The 20,729-nt window shown below is 38.5% G+C and overlaps 1 protein-coding gene across 1 annotated transcript; it reads right to left on the bottom strand.

The window, feature by feature from the left end:
* Nucleotides 1-1,436: 1,436 nt before the first annotated feature.
* LOC122659809 lies at nucleotides 1,437-3,475 on the bottom strand. Its single transcript, XM_043854941.1, has 3 exons — nucleotides 3,267-3,475; nucleotides 2,761-2,861; nucleotides 1,437-2,003 (listed from the first exon to the last, which is right to left on the bottom strand). Exons 1-3 carry the CDS (start codon nucleotides 3,362-3,364, stop codon nucleotides 1,498-1,500), a joined length of 705 nt encoding a protein of 234 aa, XP_043710876.1. The 5' UTR covers nucleotides 3,365-3,475; the 3' UTR covers nucleotides 1,437-1,497.
* Between the last annotated feature and the right edge of the window lie 17,254 nt (nucleotides 3,476-20,729).

Below are 20,729 nucleotides of genomic sequence, written 5' to 3'. Positions count from 1 at the left end.
GGACAGCTATCAGCTTGCTTTTTAAGTTGTGTTTTACATTGTAACAATACACTTCACCTTTTAAAGCCCACCCTTGCCCTCTCCCTTCTAGATCTCATCGATGTGGGACTAAAATCATTTACTTGTACATTGTTTCACAAAAAATCAATAAAACTATATGTATTCTAATTGAGATGGAATTTTCAACAAGAGACACTAATACTCCATTTAATTTGAGAATCAAAGTATAATTATGTACTATAAATTAGGGAATGTATCCCATAAATGCTATATTAAACTATCTACAATGGCTTGCATGCAAGTCCATGCTATTTTGAGCACTAATCCACCATCCATTATAAGAAGTACAATATTCATTGAGAAAAATTAATTGAAATTATGTTCCATATCAATGTGAGTGTTAATTAACTTAATTTTTTCTTCTTCTTTTTGTGTATATATTGCCGTATTTTTAGTATTGTATTTTTCAAATCAAAACGTTTAAAACCCATACTGACCGTTTTCATTTTTTTTGCTGTTCTCAAAATGTTTGACCATTTTTTTGACCGTTCCGTTTTAGTTTTGGGCCGTTTAAACACGTATGTACCGAACGTTGTTTTTGTTTTTTTGTCGTTCCCGTTTTAACTAACAGTAAACTAACCTGAACTACATCAAAACATGGTAATCCAGCTGACCTAAATTACATCACAACTGTAAACATTAAAAGCAGTTATTGTGATTTAATTGTGTTCAGGAACTTTAAATGTTGAATATACAGTAAAATCCCTTTCTTCAATCAGAATAAACAGAAAGTGATTATTTTTCCACCAAACAAAAAAAACAAAAAGTGATTATTCATGGCTAATAAATCACAAAAAATTGAAACTAAATAATAAATGAATAAAACTACAACATGCTTGAACTTAAGGGGAAATGCTTTGGAAGTTGTTGAACAAAGCAAAGTAAGTTAAGAGACTTGGTATACTAGGGAGTGAGACGATCGGAAAATGAACGGTTTGGGCCTTAGCTAAAATTGTAAAGATAAAAAAATAGGGCCGTGTCGGCAACCCCCTCGGTGAAAAACCGTTATACACCCTAAGGAATTCCTCCCAGTAGAGAAATCCATGTAGAACCATTGGTAAACCACCTGTTGGGATAATCACACATTCGAAAATTCTCAGACTTTGGATGCATTATATACCAGTTGGGCCTCTCCACCTAATAGCTTATGCTTTTAGGATGGGCACTTCAACACCACCTTCATGCTTACAGGGCCCAGATCACACAGAGAGACTCCTAGGTTAAACATGGTCAGAATTTTCTAATCTAATCGAATCCATTCTACTAGTTCATTGCTGAATTGGAAAAAAAAGGTGCTTTAGTCCATTTCATGATACTCATGCAGGCTACATTTGGAAGGCCATTGCAGCAGTAAAAGGTGCGAAAAATGCCCCAGCTTCTATTGAATGACATTTCTAACTTGTAAAACAATATAGAAAAATTACAGTTAAGATAGGATCACCTGATCCTCCTCTTCTTAAATAGCTTACACCCTCTTCCCAATTTACCTACCTTCCTTACTTGAAATTTCCTTGAGTTCCGTAATCTCCCAGACCCACTCCTCACATGGACTGACAGTTCACTTGTCTTCCACCGCACATTATGACGTCGACTGCGATTCATGGACTTATATTTGGACGTACGCCTCACAGGGTATAGAGACATCTGCATCCGATCCTTTCTTCTCTCTCTTACCGATTGCTTTCTACTCAGACTCGAGCTCTCGTAATTGTTTGAAGATTCATTACCATCAATTGAGCTATATCCTTCTTCAACATCTGGGAAGTGACGACGGCGGCGGCGGTATACCCGCTTGGTGTTCTTTAATTTGTGCCACAGAAAACAACTGATATCTTCTAATGCAAACCAGTATGTCTCACATGAAGCCCAACACATTTTACAGAGACTTCTTCCAATGCATTGGATTATCCCCACTTTGAAAAGAAGGTACATGAACATCAAAGCTGAATGACGAATTTTAATAAGAAAGGAAGGATTAGAATTGTCACCAATTACTGCATTTCTTCTACTTAAAAATCTCTGAAAAGTACACATAGTATGAAAGGTATAAATAGTCCTACGAAAATTTATTGACTCTAGAAGAGTGTCCTAATTACGTACAGTAAACAGTGAATGTCTATAAGTCTACACAAGAGTTTCAACTTTACTATGTTTATAATATTTAAATAAAGTTTCATATATCAACTTCATTATTAATGAAAACACAATGTTTCTTGTGATGATTAGGACAAATAGCAAGAATAACAAGTCCAATGGTAAAACTCATGATTCATACAATGAATACATATGGGATGGTACAGTTTTTTTTTTTATCAGAACCTACTCTAAGGGGGTAGGGGGGGGGGGGAGAGGGAAGGTGAGGAGCAGGAGACTCGAACCCGAGACCTCCTAGTAGGATGGGCTTAGCACAACACTCTCTACCAACTGCACTAGGCAGTTGTCCTATGGGATGGTACAGTTCTTCAACGTAATAGTCTAATTTACTTCAAATCCATGACTTAGAGTAAATCAGGAAAGTGAATGTAGAGCTGAATGAATCCTATTTTGCATTCAACTCTATCCAAAGCTAAGACAAAACTTGCATGCAACAGAAAAGAGAAAAGCTTGCACAAACATAAATAAGCTCCTTAATGTAGAAGAGGATAGAAGGTAATCCATGTAAAGCTAAAAATGTGAATGTCAGAAAAAAAAAGAGCTTACTTGTATAGATGAGACCCAATACCATTAACAGTTTCACCAGATTGGATATACATAAATGTTCGATAAAACACATAATGTCCCATGTTCCAGCACAGATACCCCTACAGAGTCAACAGGCTCAAGAGGTCATACTCTATTCTTGCTGAAGTCAAAAGTAAGAAAAATTCAGAAGAAAGGGATGAATGCACCCATGGGTAATAAATTTATAGTGCAGCAGATAAGGTTCATTGAGGTATATTGATCAAAAGAACAATATGAAAGGCTACAATTTGTGTTGCATATATTTGACATGGAAGACAACATGTCAACTTGCAGAACAACTGAGAATTTGGACAATCATCCCATAATTCAATCAGTGTAGAAAGCAAAACAAGGCTAACAAGATATCACTCCATAAATAAGAATAAATATACACACAGGAATATAAATTTGGTGGGCAACAGAGTCATACAATGCATAAAAAAAGTAGTATAAATTGGGTGTGGGACAAAGTCAGATATTCTTACTCGCATGATCCCCCGAATATGGTCTTAAATGGAGCAACAAAAGCACTTCCAAGAATTCCACCAATTGCATTTGCAGCCCTACTGATAGCAGTTCCCATTGGAAAAAATCCCTCATCAGCACTCCAGATACACACCCACCATTTTCATCCTGCTCACACCAAGAGAAGAAAAGAAACAAGATCTTCATGAAGAATATATGATAAAAAAATACAAAAGAAGAATCATAAGCTATTGCAATAGTATCTACTTTTCTTTGTATCTTTTGATAATGCATCACTGCGCAGATAACTGGATGTATTAGTTACATTTACACCATTGAAAAAAGAGAGAAAAGAATTGGTATATTCACATTACACCAAATTGGCATCATTAATTTTGAGAAACTCTCAATGTCAATGTAAAAATGACAAGTCAAAAAAATAATAACTTCTACTATGTTGTCCCCGATATAAGTCTCATCCACATTCATGGTCTTCATAATAAAAACTGGCTACTTTAGATGTTATGTAGTAGTTCTTGCATGATTCTCCAACTGGCCCAATAATGCTCAACATTGTAAATGTGGTGGAAGCTGGGTATCTGAAAATGTGTTAGGCTATAGTTAATTTGAACGTGAATTGACCCACCCAGAACTGATTAATTTGCTCAACATTTTCTGAACTCTGGGTTGCATTTCTTACCCTGATTACCAGACCCATTGACAAGCATGTGTAGAGCATGCGCATATGATCTAAAAACAAGCACACCCACCCAAAAAAAATGATATGAAGTAAGAATTGGGTTACCAAAACGCAAATCTAAATCCAAATGACTGAGAACTGTGTATTGCTTCTAAACCTACCAGAAAATTGTAGCTCTTCTACGTATATTCTACCCTTTTTCATTGTCGTGTGGTGAGGGAAGAAAGGCACGAAATGAATTAAGTTGCTGGTTACTACTTAGAATTTGGATTGGAGTATCTAAGCAGAGAGGTAAACGAATTCACTAATTTTTTTCTTAAAAAAAAATATTGCCAAGTGAAGATACCCTATCTGTTCTGTTATATGGCAGTAGTAGACCTACAAAACTGTTTCTCAATATCTCCTTGTTGAGCAACCAATAAACCACGTAACAGTCAAGGAAACCAAGCAAAACCTATCAATGACAAAAGACAATAGACCATCATTAATGCTATTTTTTGGTACGATTATTTGTGCCAATTTCTACTGATGTTATTTGGTCTTGTTATGCTCAAAACTGGCTCATAAATATTGGAATATGCTCCTAATCTGAATTTGTTGGAGTTCCTACTTACAATAAAATATTACAATATGTGTTCAACATGCATTATTATCAGAACTGAGGGTAAGAAGGAAAAAAAAAAAAAAGTAGCCTATTTCTTCAGTTGAATGCTTGAACCACGGAATGCAATGAGTTACTTTAAGAAGTAAAATCAAACATATAATCTGTATAATTTATAACCAATCCATTAGTTTATACTATATCTTAAAAGACAACAAAGAAAGATTCATAGAGATGAAAACAGAGCCTCTAAACCATATAACAGAAGAAACCCTAAAATGATAAAACAAGGAGCACAAAAGAAGAAGGGCTAAAAGCAGAAATCAATTTTCTGAGTTCTGACCTGAAAATTCGAAAGACAAGCACTTCTCGTTATGGATGCGACAATGCAACTTTCAGATTAGAGAAAACTTCCAATGAGAAAGAATTTCGAAGAGCGGCTTGCGCATCCTATATCTCCAAGAGCTGTAATGGTTCCTTAAGGAGTCATAGATGAGAACTTCCTATGTCCTCGTCGTTTGAAGCACATCAAGTTGTGGCTATGAGAGAGAGGGAGGAGTTTTGAAGAGCGGTTACTCACGGTTGGAGTTTTGAAAGTGCAACAGAACAACACGGATTTAAATAAGAGCTGTGACGGTCAATTCTCTGAATTCTGCCTCTTAATATCAATGCTCTTATTTGGACAGTGTGGAAGATATACCCTCACCGACACCTTATCATGTTATATCGGAAAATTATCTCCTCCATTTCCCTGCCTAGCCCAGTTCTCAAATGCCTCTAATAAGGGGGTGGATCTCACCAGGTAGAGGGTTTGGGTAGGGGTAGGGTGATCATTGCATACCCCTGTTAGAGACATAGGAGAACTAGAGGGAATAAAGATTTTGCCACGTGGATCATCTGATATTATTGTACAGATATGTGATTCTTTGGGTAAGTTGTATGTTAGTTTAACCACAAAAAAAGAAGTTATATGCCAATTTGGTGGTCAATCTCAATTCTATGATCTACCATTTATCCCTTTTATTTTCAATAGTCTTTATGCTTCGATAACATTAGCAATTTCAAACCATTTTATAAAAAAAGAAAAAAAAAACAGTGTACCCAGTGCACATGTGTAATACCCTGATTTTCTAAGTATCTATGTTATTTTAATTTCAATTTGTAGCTGGGTATGTTATGTTTTTATATATTTATTTGGACCTAAAATTATAGATTCAATTAATAGCAGAGTGGTCATTAGTTTATTCCTATGGGTCATAGGCCCAATGTTCAAATCACCTAATAAGCTATAAGGAGACTTTGTTTGGCCTTTTGTTGCAAGGCTAGGTCCTTTGAGGGTTTAATGAGAAAGTTACAAAGGGAAAAGAAGAATTTAAGTGGGAGTGTGCAAACCATTGATAAGAGGGGCTGAGGCCATTAAGTTCAGGGAGATAGGATAAAATAGGAAAGAAGGAGATAATGGAGGGGCATAAGGAAGATTTCAAAGGAGAAAAAAAAAATCAAAGAGAGAGGCTTGTTCTAAGGGAGAGAGAAGAGCAAGCAAAACAAAGAAAAAGAAAAGAGAGGGAAGGGAAATCGTGGAAGGAGGAGTGAGTCCTTTTGAGGTTTGGATTTTTAAAGAAGAAAGGGGTGCAAACCATGTGATAAACCAAAATTATACAAGTCAATCGCGAGCCGCCATGTGTCCTGGCACAAGAGGGAAGACCACCCAAGCCCGGCCACTTCAAGATTCACTCGTTGGCCCAGAAGGAGAAGAACCAACAAGGTCACTCAAGGTTCAAGATCAAGTACTGCACGCAAACCACTAGCATCATTGCCGAGATATACTTCACCTCACCACTTGATGGGTATCATCCATAAGAGACATACCTCACCCCACCACTTGACGGGTATCATCCATAAGAGACATACCTCACCCACCACTTGACGGGTACCATCCATAAGAGTTACAATCTCAACTAGACTCATACACCGAGGATCTTATCCAACGTACAAGGGCACATGCATGTCTATCCACCGAGAACCTCTTCCCGACCAGGACTCTACCTCCCACGGGGAAACAGTCAACTAAGTGATAAACCCTACCAACAAGGAACACTTTTCTACTATGAGGACTACTCGTCATCGACTGGGACTCTCCACACCGCCATACTTCACTATAAATTTTGAGGTACTCTACCCCATTAATCCATCTTGAATTCTAACTATTCATCTGTTGCTCAGAGAGGTCTAACTTAGGCATCGGAGAGTCCTAGGCCTGGACCACACTGGTTCTCCCTTGTCACTGAGGTCCTTTTGCAGGTTGTGACACCCGAAGGACCCACCGGCGATTTCTTGACACAATAAATTGGCATCGTCTATGGGAACGATGCTAGCCAATGTATCTACTAGCTCGCTTCCTCAACTACTCAATGGCACCACGGGATAAGAAGGCTGCTCCCTCTACCAATGCTGCGAGGGAGAGGAATGGGTCACCTCCATCGGAGAGCTCCTGTCAGAGAACCAATGATCATGAATCCCAGGAGAGGGAGAACCCTGAGAACCAGCATGTCGACGTAGTCGACCTCAATAACGAAGCAGTCATGGAGGCAGTACCTGACCCTAACGCGCCAGCAATTGTAGGTCAGATCAATGACTTACAACGACAGATCCTCCAGGACCAAAGACTCTTTCGAGACTATCTGAGGTAGCGGGTGACGTCCCACAACCGAAGGGTGTTACCACCACCAAGGACAGAGCCCATCCCTCGACAAGAGCCAAACCCTAGGAGATCACCCCCTAGGGGTGAAAGATCGGAGAGACTTGCGAGGTGCGTAAGCCCAACTCACCAGCAAGGAGATACTTCGCATCATCCTAGGAGAATAGCGGATCTGCCAATCCGATTGGAATGTTGGGTGTCACTGACACACAGGTCGGTGGTACCTAGTCCGGATGGTTCAATCAGAAGGTTAGTATTCCAAGGGCGACTAGGAGGAAGTCGCACGTCAAGGCAAAGTCAGACCCATCGTGAAGAAAGTCCCTCACATTCACGTCAAGGCTCATCACATCGTGATCACTCGCCATCACGTCAAAACTCACGGCAGGAGGGAACATCAAGAAGGGGTCAGGAGCGGGTTTGGAGTGAACATCCAACCAGGCGTGACGGACAGTCACGTGAAGAAGAGCTAGATAAAAGACTCCGAGAATTGGACGAGAAGTTTGAAGGGCTGAAGAAGTAGACGAAGGGTGAAACACACTCGGTACCAGGCCAACACCCATTCTCGACAGAGATCATGGCAGCATCACTCCCCTCCCGATTTAGGCTACCCACCTTCGAACTCTACAGTGGTACCACATACCCTAATTATCACATCAACTACTTCAATGGGATGATGACCCTGTATGGGGGATCGAACGTGGTCTCATGCGAGCGTTCCCTATATCCCTCAAGGGTACAGCCACTTCATGGATTTTAAGGCTCCGACCTAGATCGATACATTCGTTCACGAAACTCTGTGAGCAATTTATCACCCACTTCTAGAGCAATGTCAAGCAGAAGAAGACCACGGTCAATTTGCTGAACATGGTACAGAATCCTGGGGAGTCCCTCAGGGAATACGTCATGAGGTTCACAAAGGAGTCCATGGAGGTTCGAGACCTAGATGACCAGACCCAGCATACAGCCTTGGCTAAGGGCATCAGGGACCTAGATTTGATCAAGGACCTGGCACGACATGAGACCAAGACAATGAAGGAACTTCTGGAGCGGTGCAACGAGTTTGCAAATATGGCCGAGGTACTGCAGGCTCGAAAGAAAGTGATCGAGGCCAAGCCTCAGGACAACAAGAGATCGGCACCGAATAACCGTAAAGAGGGCAAGAGATCGAGGACCGATCGCATATAGGAGAAGGGTGACTGCCAGTCAGAGAAGACGGACTGTCACCCAGAGAGGAATGACCGAGCAAGCAGCCCCGAATTCACACCCCTGAATACCACCAGGTCCCAGATCCTCATGCAGATTCAAGACCGTGGCCTACTCCATTGGCCATGACCCATGCTAGCGAGACCTAAGAAGCACAACCCCAACAAGTACTGTCTCTTCCACAAGGACATTGGATATGACACAGAAGATTGAATCCAAATGAAGAGGGAGATAGAGCAACTTGTAAAGGCAGGGAGCTTGAATAGGTTTGTGAAGGGAGGACGAGAAGGTCATTTAGGTCAAGGAGGCCAAGACCATGACCGTGAAAGAGAAGAACTGCGGTCTGAAGAAAGAAGAATAGATCGTGATAAGGAGAGAGACCTTCTGGGGGAAAGGAAAGACGGAGTAGAACCAAGAGGTACCATAGGAGCCCCCATCCTCACCATACTGGGAGGACCTGGGTAGGACTCTACGAGAAAGGCCAAAGCCCATGCTAGGTTCGTGTGAGTAGCAGAAAAGCCAAGCAAAGTAGCCAAGACCTAGACAGTAATCTCCTTCTCAGACACAAACCTAAAAGGACTGAGCTTGCCACGTGAGGATGCCCTGGTGGTATAGGTAAAGATAGCCAACCGAGCCGTACATAGAATGCTGGGAGACACTGGGCGTCTGTGGACGTGCTCTCGCTAGAAGCTTACAGGTAGTTTGGGTTCGACGACGACCAACTCAAACTGGAGATAACCTATCTCCACGAGTTCTCGGGCGCTACCGCCTCCATTAGAGGGACAATGGAACTGTCTGTCACCTTTGGAGAGTACCCTCGGCAAACCACAATCATGGTAAACTTTATGGTAGTAAAGTCCATGGTATCCTTCAGCGGCCTTCTAGGACGACCATCCCTAATGGCATGATGAGCACATTTATGTGTGAAATCTTAGGGCATAAAGCATACATTTTACCACATTTGACAGAGTTACTCGGTGCTTTCTTGTGCTTTTCAGGTTTTAGGTGAATTCTTATGAAAATGGAGGAGATGATGCTAAGGAAATGTTTTTTAAGCTATTTAAAGGTGTTAATGGCTTGGATACGTAGCCCATCGAGTCAGCTTTGTAACGATTCCAGCGGCACTTAATTCCGAGTTGAAACGAAGAAGTTACGGCCGTTTCCGTAACGAAGCACGAAAATGGTCTATAGGGGTTTATTTGTAATTATTGACAGTCGGCTGGAGACAAAGTGAAGCAAAAGTTCAGATTTCAGGGGTCTTAACGCAATTATTAGAAGTTATATTTCCTGTACCCGAAAGATTCCATTTGGAGGGCTCTGGACTGTCCAACTTCAACTTGAGATATCTTGGGCTCCCGAATTCCAAATTGGACGAAATTTGGGTCTATTTTGGGTGATTTTTTGCAAGGAACACAATGGTGAGGCCTATATAAGCACCCCATGCTCTACGTTTTCTGAAGGACAGAATGGGTATTTTAGTTATTTTTGAAGGAATCCTAGTCATCACCCTTACTCTCTCTCTCCTCCAACTTCGCAAGGGCATTTCTGGAATTCTACTTGGGATAGATTTATTTTGAAAGATATTCTCTCACCTATGGAAAGTTGAAAAATCAAAGATGCTTTGATTTTATTGCTTGGAGAAGATATCTACAAAGAAAAGGAAGCACTTGTTAGAATTGGAAGTTTACTTTTCTAGAAATAGAAGGTCTATGTAAACAATCTTCTCTTCTTCTTCTTTCTATTTTTTTCTTTTTTCTTAGGATTCAAGGCATTGTAAAAGAGGAAGGAGAAGAGAATATTCTCTTTTCTTAGGGAATATTTCTCCTACACTTCCCTCTTCTCTCTTCTCCTCTCTTCCCCTTATAAATACCCCTTGCCCTCTGGGTTGTAAGAAGTTAGTTTTTTAGTTCAGTTTTTAGTTAGTTTTTAGTTCAATTTTAATTCAGTTTTTTAGTGTAATTTTTACTTCATTCACTTAGTGAAATTTTCTCTTTTTTTCCTATTTTTGGCTTAAGTTCTTAGTTTTGATTTCAAGTTCTTAGTTTTGATTTCATAAGTCTAGTTTAATGGTTGTAATAGTTTTAGTTTAAAGTTTCCTAGTCTAAGTTCCTATGTTGATGACAAGACACGGAGATTTAGAAGAGGAAGCCATGGAGAGTTTATTCAAGTATTCAAGCACATCAAGGTATCTCATTCTCTAAACCCTTAATCTCATTCTCCCAATCCTCTATCTCTCTCTATCTTCTTCTTCTTCTCCCTCTGTTTTTTTTATTTATTTTTTTTATATGGTTGTGATTTGTGGATGCACTTTTATTCCCTTATTCCTTTTTATGTGGTTATTATGTGTGGCTGCATTTTTATTCCTTTCAATTTGCGTTAGTCTGATAGGTTAGATGCTCATGTGTTAGGACGTCAATTTAATCCCTTAATTTTGTTAGATGCTTATGAGTTAGGATGCATTAATTTTTATTAATTTAATTAGTTTAATTTAACACTTTAATTTTGTTCACTTTGTATTACTTTTAAGTTAGTTAAATAGAATGGCGTATATCTCCTCGTGTTCGACCCGTAGCTACGATTAACCCGTACACTTGCGGTATTATTTTAACTCAAACAAGTTTTTGGCGTCGTTGCCAGGGAGATTATTGACCACTTTATTTTTTTGATTTTTAAGTAATTCGAAGTACTTTAGTTTCTTCTCTTTCTCCTCTTTCTTTTTAAAAAAAAAAAAAAAAATATTGAAAACCTCCTCTTGTTTCTTTTCTGTTTCAATAGTGTGCGTCCAATCTAAAGTCCTTCATATGCCCAAACCCAGCCAATCTTGGTGCCCCTTGATTCGTTGGGTGATTTGGATTGGCATGTGACTTGTCTTTGGAGGTGACCACTCTTGATAACAGGAAAGCGACATAGTGAGAGCGTTGGAAACATAAACGTATAGTAGTCCTCCACCCTACATCAGAATCCATTTGGAGTTGCCCGTAGGTGGCTCGTGAAGACGGGTTCCCTTGCTGTCAACCTATATGGCAACCTTACAGCTTTGGAACCATTGTTTCGATTTCTGAGGGATAGATGCACTATCTACCTTGGGCTTCCTCTTGTTTTTAGTATTTTTTTTTCTAGTATTTTATTTTTCTTTAAACTTTTTTTTATGGGAGACCTCAATTTGGGATAGGTGGTTAATTTAGAATAATGGGAGATACACTTCATTATAAGACTTTGGGGGAAAGATGGACCTATGCTAAGGCAACCATGATTTTGGAGAAAATGTTTAAACAGGTTAGGGAAGTCAAAAGTAGTGAGATAGAGAACAATTTTGCACCACCCCAGTACAATTTTTCTCCCCAACCCAACTATGGGCTTCTGGGAAATTTTGATTGGTCACATCCCCAGACTATCCATGTTATGGAAGGATGCCCTAATCTTTATGGGGGTAGCAATGGTGATAAGAATGTGATTCCTCAATTTCAATACAATTCTTTTGGCACTTACAATCACGGGTGGAGTGATCATCCCTATTTCTCGTGGGATCAATGGAATAACCAAGATGGACCACCCAATTTCCAATATCATGGTCAGTATGGTCCTCAAATGCCCAACCCTCCATTGAATCCCAATGAGCCACCTCTCCTTGAACCATACCACCAACCCCCTGAATTTCAGAACATGGGTGAGGAGGCCAGATTGAGTGAGCTTGAAAAATACATAGACCTTCTCACAACAAGCAAAAATACCATGGAGAAACAACTCTCTCAACTGATAACCATGGTGCAAGCGGAGGAAACGGGTACTTTACCTAGTCAGCCTGAACTGCCCCATCTCCAGTTTAATGATATTGAAAGTCCACCACCCCAATTTGAGGTTAATGAGAGTCACTCCCAACAAGATGCTTTTCATGACAATTTATTTGTTGAGATTGAGTCTCCTAAAGATATTAGTGAAGTGAGGTTTGATGAGCTACCTAGGGAAGTCCACCTTTTGCCTGAAATTTCTGATTTTAGTGAGCCTAGTGAATTTATTGATTTAGAATCAGATTTTCATGATAACATAGAAAGCCAGGAAATTCGATCTCCCCCTCTCTCTTTGGAAAACTTAGATAATTGTCATTTTGAGGATTTCATTGTCTCACATGTTGATTTGTTCGATTTTATTGAGGAGGACAATGTTAGTCATAATGCCTTTCAAGCATATTTCCATAATCCTTATTTGGCAAACCAGGTTATGCAAAGAGCGGAATGTTGTATTGCCAGGATTGATTTGAATAAACCTTCAATTTTTTATGATTATTTAGATGAGGTTAATCATAATCCTTTTTATGCTTATTGTGATCCATTTTTGATTGGTTTTTCAAAGAATGATAGGTGTTCTACATTGCAAACGGGAGAGGAGGGATGGATTTATGACCTGAGTTTTAATGCCTTCATTTTCCACTGTCCCATGAGGATAGATTTTTGTATTGGATATTTCTCAGTTGTGCTTAACTTTCATATTATTTCTCGCTTTACTAAAATTCATGGTCGAGTGTTTTCTGGGTCTGAAGCTATTTCTCCATTTACTGGCCATGGATTGAGATTTCTGTTGCTGCTCGTAGCACTTTTTGTAGAGCTCATGACTCTTCATGATCCTCTTTGTTGATTATATCCGGTAAACCCCTTCATCTCCTCCATTGTCCTTCTTCTTTCTTTTATGCATGCATTGAGGACACTGCATGAATTAAGTATGGGGGAGATGTTGGGCTTAATTGGTGAATTTTGATTGTGACAATAGTTTGATTTTGTGCATATGTCTCTTTGATTGCAAAGCGAGAGAAATAGGGAATTAGGTATCCTAGCATGCGAAATAATAAAAAATCCTTTTTTAAGGACGGTAATTGGTTTGTATCCGGTGAGAGTGATTGAATTGGAAAATATGAGCGTTATTTCATTTGATGGCTAGATTCCTCTATGTGTTTTATGGACCCTTTGATCTTTTGGCTAGTAGTTGAGACCAATTTGTTTGTGGCAAGGCAAGGCATGAAAGTGGAAGTGAGTGAAAAAAAAGAAAAGAAAAAAAACAAGGAACAGAAAAGAAAGTGGAATTCCTTGGGACTAGACAAGGCATTGTGCCTCATGAAGCAGGGTGACTTGATCGAAATTCCTTGGAAGGAAACTCAAAAAAAAAAAAAAACTCTTGCATCAATGTCTCAATATCTTATGGATATATACAAAAATTGAAGCTACCAAGTATTTGGGTGTCTGGTATATGCTCCACCATGTCATTCAGAGAACAATAGTGGAGTAGAAATAGAGTTTGTGGTTGAGAAAGAAAAAAACTTTTGCCTTAATGTCTGAAAAAAAAAAAAAGAAGTATGGTCAACAATACTCAATGCCTAAGTCTTTGGTTCCATCGATGCTATAGGGGGTTTACTTGAAGGTGAGTAGCGTTCTAAAAATATGAGGAGATCCCTTGAACTGGATGCATGCTTGTTACTTGAATTGATGTGGGATGATAAAATTCAAGTGTGGGGGAACCTTTGGCTCCTTGATCTTTAGTTGAACACTTTTTGGGATTATGTGCACTGTCCTACTTATGCTATGATTAAAATTTGCAGCGTTCATTTACAATTGAATTTTGGGTGTATATTCACTGCAAACACCCACGAGACACAACTCGTCCACTAGGGGTAACCTAGGGGTTCAAAGGCTTGTTGCACATGCTAAGTGCAACCGTGATTCCTACGAAAGTGAGTTAGGATTTTTTGCATTCTAGGTTAGTTTTTCTTTTGCTTTACTTGAGGACAAGTAACGTTCAAGTGTGGGGGAATCTGATGAGCACATTTATGTGGGAAATCTTAGGGCATAAAGCATACATTTTACCACATTAGATAGAGTTACTCGGTGCTTTCTTGTGCTTTTCAGGTTTTAGGTGAATTCTTGGGAAAATGGAGGAGATGATGATAAGGAAATGTTTTTAAGCTGTTTAAAGGTGTTAATGGCTTTGATACGTAGCCCATCGAGTCAGCTTCGTAACGGTTCAAACGACACTTGATTCCGAGTTGAAACGAATAAGTTACGACCGTTTCTGTAACGAAGCACGAAAATGGTCTATAGGGGTTTATTTGTAATTATTGATAGTCGGCTGGAGATAAAGTGAAGTGAAAGTTCAGATTTCAGGGGTCTTAACGCAATTATTAAAAGTTATATTTCTTGTACCCGAAAGATTCCATTTGGAGGGCTCTGGACAGTCCAACTTCAACTTGAGATATCTTGGGCTCCCGAACTCCAAATTGGACGAAATTTGGGTCTATTTTGGGTGATTTTTCACAAGGAACACAATGGTGAGGCCTATATAAGCACCCCATGCTCCACCTTTTTTGAAGGATAGAATGGGTATTTTATTTATTCTTGAAGGAATCCTAGTCATCCCCCTTACTCTCTCTCTCCTCCAACTTCTCAAGGGCACTTCTGGAATTCTACTTGGGATAGATTTATTTTGAAAGATATTCTCTCACCTATGAAAAGTTGAAAAATCAAAGATGCTTTGATTTTATTGCTTGGAGAAGATATCTACAAAGAAAAGGAAGCACTTGTTAGAATTGGAATTTTACTTTTCTAGAAATAGAAGATTTATGTAAACAATCTTCCCTTCTTCTTTCTATTTTTTTCTTTTTTCTTAGGATTCAAGGCATTGTAAAAGAGGAAGGAGAAGAAAATATTCTCTTTTCTTAGGGAATATTTCTCCTACACTTCCCCCTTCTCTTTTCTCCTCTCTTCCCCTTATAAATACCCCTTGCCCTCTGGGTTGTAAGAAGTTAGTTTTTTAGTTAGTTTTTAGTTCAATTGTAATTCAGTTTTTTAGTGTAATTTTTACTTCATTCACTTAATGAAATTTTCTCTTCTTTTCCTATTTTTGGCTTAAGTTCTTAATTTTGATTTTAAGTTCTTAGGTTTGATTTCATAAGTCTAGTTTAATGGTTGTAATAGTTTTAGTTTAAAGCTTCCTCGTCTAAGTTCCTATGTTGATGACAAGACACGGAGATTTAGAAGAGGAAGCCATGGAGAGTTTATTCAAGTATTCAAGCACATCAAGGTATCTCATTCTCTAAACCCTTAATCTCATTCTCCCTCTCCTCTATCTCTCTCTATCTTCCTCTTCTTCTCCCTCTATTTCTTTTATTTTTTTTTTATATGGTTGTGATTTGTGGATGCACTTTTATTCCCTTATTCATTTTTATGTGGTTATTATGTATGACTGCATTTTTATTCCTTTAAATTTGCGTTAGTCTGATAGGTTAGATGCTCATGTGTTAGGACATCAATTTAATCCCTTAATTTTGTTAGTTGCTTATGAGTTAGGATGCATTAATTTTTATTAATTTAATTAGTTTAATTTAACACTTTAATTTTGTTCACTTTGTATTACTTTTAAGTTAGTTAAATAGAGTGGCGTATATCTCCTCGTGTTTGACCCGTAGCTACGATTGACCCGTACGCTTGCGGTATTATTTTAACTCAAACAAGTTTTTGGTGCCGTTGCCGGGGAGATTATTGACCACTTTATTTTTTTGATTTTTAAGTAATTCAATGTACTTTAGTTTCTTCTCTTTCTCCTCTTTCTTTTAAAAAAAAAAAAAAAAATATTGAAAACCTCCTCTTGTTTCTTTTCTGTTTCAATAGTGTGCGCCCAATCTAAAGTCCTTCATATGCCCAAACCTAGCCAATCTTGGTGCCCCTTGATTCGTTGGGTGGTTTGGATTGGCATGTGACTTATCTTTGGAGGTGACCACTCTTGATAACAGGAAAGCGACATAGTAAGAGCGTTGGAAATATAAACATATAGTAGTCCTCCACCCTACATCAGAATCCATTTGGAGTCGCCCGTAGGTGGCTCGTGAAGACTATACGAGTTTCCTTGCTGTCAACCTATGTGGCAACCTTACAGCTTTGGAACCATTGTTTCGATTTCTGAGGGATAGATGCACTATCTACCTTGGGCTTCCTCTTGTTTTTAGTATTTTTTTTTCTAGTATTTTATTTTTCTTTAAACTTTTTTTTATGGGAGACCTCAATTTGGGATAGGTGGTTAATTTAGAATAATGGGAGATACACTTCCTTATAAGACTTTGGGGGAAAGATGGACCTATTCTAAGGCAACCATGATTTTGGAGGAAATGTTTAAACAGGTTAGGGAAGCCAAAAGTAGTGAGATAGAGAACAATTTTGCACCACCCCAGTACAATTTTTCTCCCCAACCCAACTATGGGCTTTCGGGAAATTTTGATTGGTCACATCCCCAGACTATCTATATTATGGAAGGATGCCCTAATCTTTATGGGGGTAGCAATGGTGATGAGAATGTGAGTCCTCAATTTCAATACAATTCTTTTGGCACTTACAATCACGGGTGGAGTGATCATCCCTATTTCTCGTGGGATCAATGGAATAACCAAGATGGATCACCCAATTTCCAATATCATGGTCAGTATGGTCCTCCAATGCCCAACCCTCCATTGAATCCCAATGAGCCACCTCTCCTTGAACCATACCACCAACCCCCTGAATTTCAGAACATGGGTGAGGAGGCCAGACTGAGTGAGCTTGAAGAATACATAGACCTTCTCACAATAAGCCAAAAAACCATGGAGAAGCAACTCTCTCAACTGATAACCATGGTGCAAGAGGAGGAAATGGGTACATTACCTAGTCAGCCTAAACTGCCCCATCCCCAGTTTAATGATATTGAAAATCCACCGCCCTAATTTGAGGTTAATGAGAGTCACTCTCAACAAGATGCTTTTCATGATAATTTATTTGTTGAGATTGAGTCTCCTAAAGATATTAGTGAAGTGAGGTTTGATGAGCTACATAGGGAAATCCACCTTTTGCCTGAAATTTCTGATTTTAGTGAGCCTAGTGAATTTATTGATTTAGAATTAGATTTTCATGATAACATAGAAAGCCAGGAAATTCTATCTCCCCCTTTTTCTTTGGAAAAATTACATAATTGTCATTTTGAGGATTTCATTGTCTCACATGTTGATTTGTCCGATTTTATTGAGGAGGACAATGTTAGTCATAATGCCTTTCAAGCATATTTCCATGATCCTTATTTGGCAAACCAGGTTATGCAAAGAGCAGATAGTTGTATTGCCAGGATTGATTTGAGTAAACCTCCAATTTTTTATGATTATTTAGATGAGGTTATTCATAATCCTTTTTATGTTTATTGTGATCCATTTTTGATTGGTTTTTCAAAGAATGATAGGTGTTCTACATTGCAAATGGGAGAGGAGGGATGGATTTATGGCCTGAGTTTTAATGCCTTCATTTTCCACTGTCCCATGAGGATAGATTTTTGTATTGGATATTTCTCAGTTGTGCTTAACTTTCATATTATTTCTCGCTTTACTAAAATTCATGGTCGAGTGTTTTCTGGGTTTGAAGCAATTTCTCCATTTACTGGCCATGGACTGAGATTTCTGTTGCTGCTCCTAGCACTTTTTGTAGAGCTCATGACTCTTCATGATCCTCTTTGTTAATTATATCCGATAAGCCCCTTCATCTCCTCCCTTGTCCTTCTTCTTTCTTTTATGCATGCATTGAGGACACTGCATGAATTAAATATGGGGGAGATGTTGGGCTTAATTGGTGAATTTTGATTGTGACAATAGTTTGATTTTGTGCATATGTCTCTTTGATTGTAAAGCGAGAGAAAGAGGGAATTAGGTGTCCTAGCATCCGAAATAATAAAATATCCCTTTTCAAGGACGGTAATTGGTTTGTATCCGGTGAGAGGGATTGAATTGAAAAATATGAGCATTATTTCATTTGATGGCTAGATTCCTCTATGTGTTTTATGGACCCTTCGATCTTTTGGCTAGTAGTTGAGACCAATTTGTTTGTGGCAAGGCAAGGCATGAAAGTGGAAGTGAATGAAAAAAAGAAAAAGAAAAAAAACAAGGAACAGAAAAGAAAGTGAAATTCCTTGGGACTAGACAGGGCACTGTGCCTCATGAAGCAGGGTGACTTGATCGAAATTCCTTGGAAGGAAACTCAAAAAAAAAAAAACTCTTGCATCAATGTCTCAATATCTTATGGATATATGCAAAAAATGAAGCTACCAAGTATTTGGGTGTCTGGTGTATGCTCCACCATGTCATTCAGAGAACAGTAGTGGAGTAGAAATAGAGTTTGGGGTTGAGAAAGAAAAAAACTTTTGCCTTAATGCCTGAAAAAAAAAAAAGGAAGTATGGTCAACAATACTCAATGCCTAAGTCTTTGGTTCCATCGATGCTATAGGGGGTTTACTTGAAGGTGAGTAGTGTTCAGAAAATTGAGGAGATCCCTTGAACTGGATGCATGCTTGTTACTTGAATTGATGTGGGGTGATAAAATTCAAGTGTGGGGGAACCTTTGGCTCCTTGATCTTTAGTTGAACACTTTTTGGGATTATGTGCACTGTCCTACTTATGCTATGATTAAAATTTACAGCATTCATTTACAATTGAATTTTGGGTGTATATTCACTACAAACACCCACGAGACACAACTCGTCCACTAGGGGTAACTTAGGGGTTCAAAGGCTTGTTGCACATGCTAAGTGCAACCGTGATTCCTACGAAAGTGAGTTAGGATTTTCTGCATTCTAGGTTAGTTTTTCTTTTGCTTTACTTGAGGACAAGTAACGTTCAAGTGTGGGGAAATCTGATGAGCACATTTATGTGTGAAATCTTAGGGCATAAAGCATACATTTTACCACATTAGACAGAGTTACTCGGTGCTTTCTTGTGCTTTTCAGGTTTTAGGTGAATTCTTGTGAAAATGGAGGAGATGATGATAAGGAAATATTTTTAAGCTGTTTAAAGCTGTTAATGGCTTGGATGCGTAGCCCATTGAGTCAGCTTCGTAATGGTTCAAACGGCACTTGATTCCGAATTGAAACGAAGAAGTTACGGTCGTTTCTGTAACGAAGCACGAAAACGGTCTATAGGGGTTTATTTGTAATGATTGACAGTCGGCTGGGGACAAAGTGAAGCGAAAGTACAGATTTCAGGGGCCTTAACGTAATTATTAGAAGTTATATTTCTTGTACCCGAAAGATTCTATTTGGAGGGCTCAAGACAGTCCAACTTCAACTTGAGATATCTTGGGCTCCCGAACTCCAAATTGGACGAAATTTGGGTCTATTTTAGGTGATTTTTCGCAAGAAACACAATGGTGAGGCCTATATAAGCACCCCATGCTCCACGTTTTTTGAAGGACAGAATGGGTATTTTATTTATTCTTGAAGGAATCCTAGTCATCACCCTTACTCTCTCTCTCCTCCAACTTCTCAAGGACACTTCTGAAATTCTACTTGGGATTGATTTATTTTGAAAAATATTCTCTCACCTATGGAAAGTTGAAAAATCAAAGATGCTTTGATTTTATTGCTTGGAGAAGATATCTATAAAGAAAAGGAAGCACTTGTTAGAATTGAAATTTTACTTTTCTAGAAATAGAAGGTCTATGTAAACAATCTTCTCTTCTTCTTCTTTCTATTTTTTTCTTTTTTCTTAGGATTCAAGGCATTGTAAAAGAGGAAGGAGAAGAGAATATTCTCTTTTCTTAGGGAATATTTCTCCTACACTTCCCTCTTCTCTCTTCTCCTCTCTTCCCCTTATAAATACCCCTTGCCCTCTGGGTTGTAAGAAGTTAGTTTTTTAGTTCAGTTTTTAGTTAGTTTTTAGTTCAATTTTAATTCAGTTTTTTAGTGTAATTTTTACTTCATTCACTTAGTGAAATTTTCTCTTCTTTTCTTATTTTTTGCTTAAGTTCTTAGTTTTGATTTCATAATTCTAGTTTAATGGTTGTAATAGTTTTAGTTTAAAGCTTCCTAGTCTAAGTTCCTATGTTGATGACAAGACACAGAGATTTAGAAGAGGAAGCCATGGAGAGTTTATTCAAGTATTCAAGCACATCAAGGTATCTCATTCTCTAAACCCTTAATCTCATTCTCCCTCTCCTCTATCTCTCGCTATCTTCTTCTTCTTCTCCCTCTATTTCTTTTATTTATTTTTTTATATGGTTGTGGTTTGTGGATGCACTTTTATTCCCTTATTCCTTTTTATGTGGTTATTATGTGTGGCTGCATTTTTATTCCTTTCAATTTGCTTTAGTTTGATAGGTTAGATGCTCATGTGTTAGGAAGTCAATGTAATCCCTTAATTTTGTTAGATGCTTATGAGTTAGGATGCATTAATTTTTATTAATTTAATTAGTTTAATTTAACACTTTAATTTGGTTCACTTTGTATTACTTTTAAGT

The sequence above is a fragment of the Telopea speciosissima genome, chromosome 4 (assembly GCF_018873765.1).
Source record: "Telopea speciosissima isolate NSW1024214 ecotype Mountain lineage chromosome 4, Tspe_v1, whole genome shotgun sequence".
NCBI classification, from domain to species: Eukaryota; Viridiplantae; Streptophyta; class Magnoliopsida; order Proteales; family Proteaceae; genus Telopea; species Telopea speciosissima.
The sequence above is the reverse complement of the archived record's forward strand: the minus strand, read 5'-3'. Positions and strand labels throughout refer to the sequence as shown.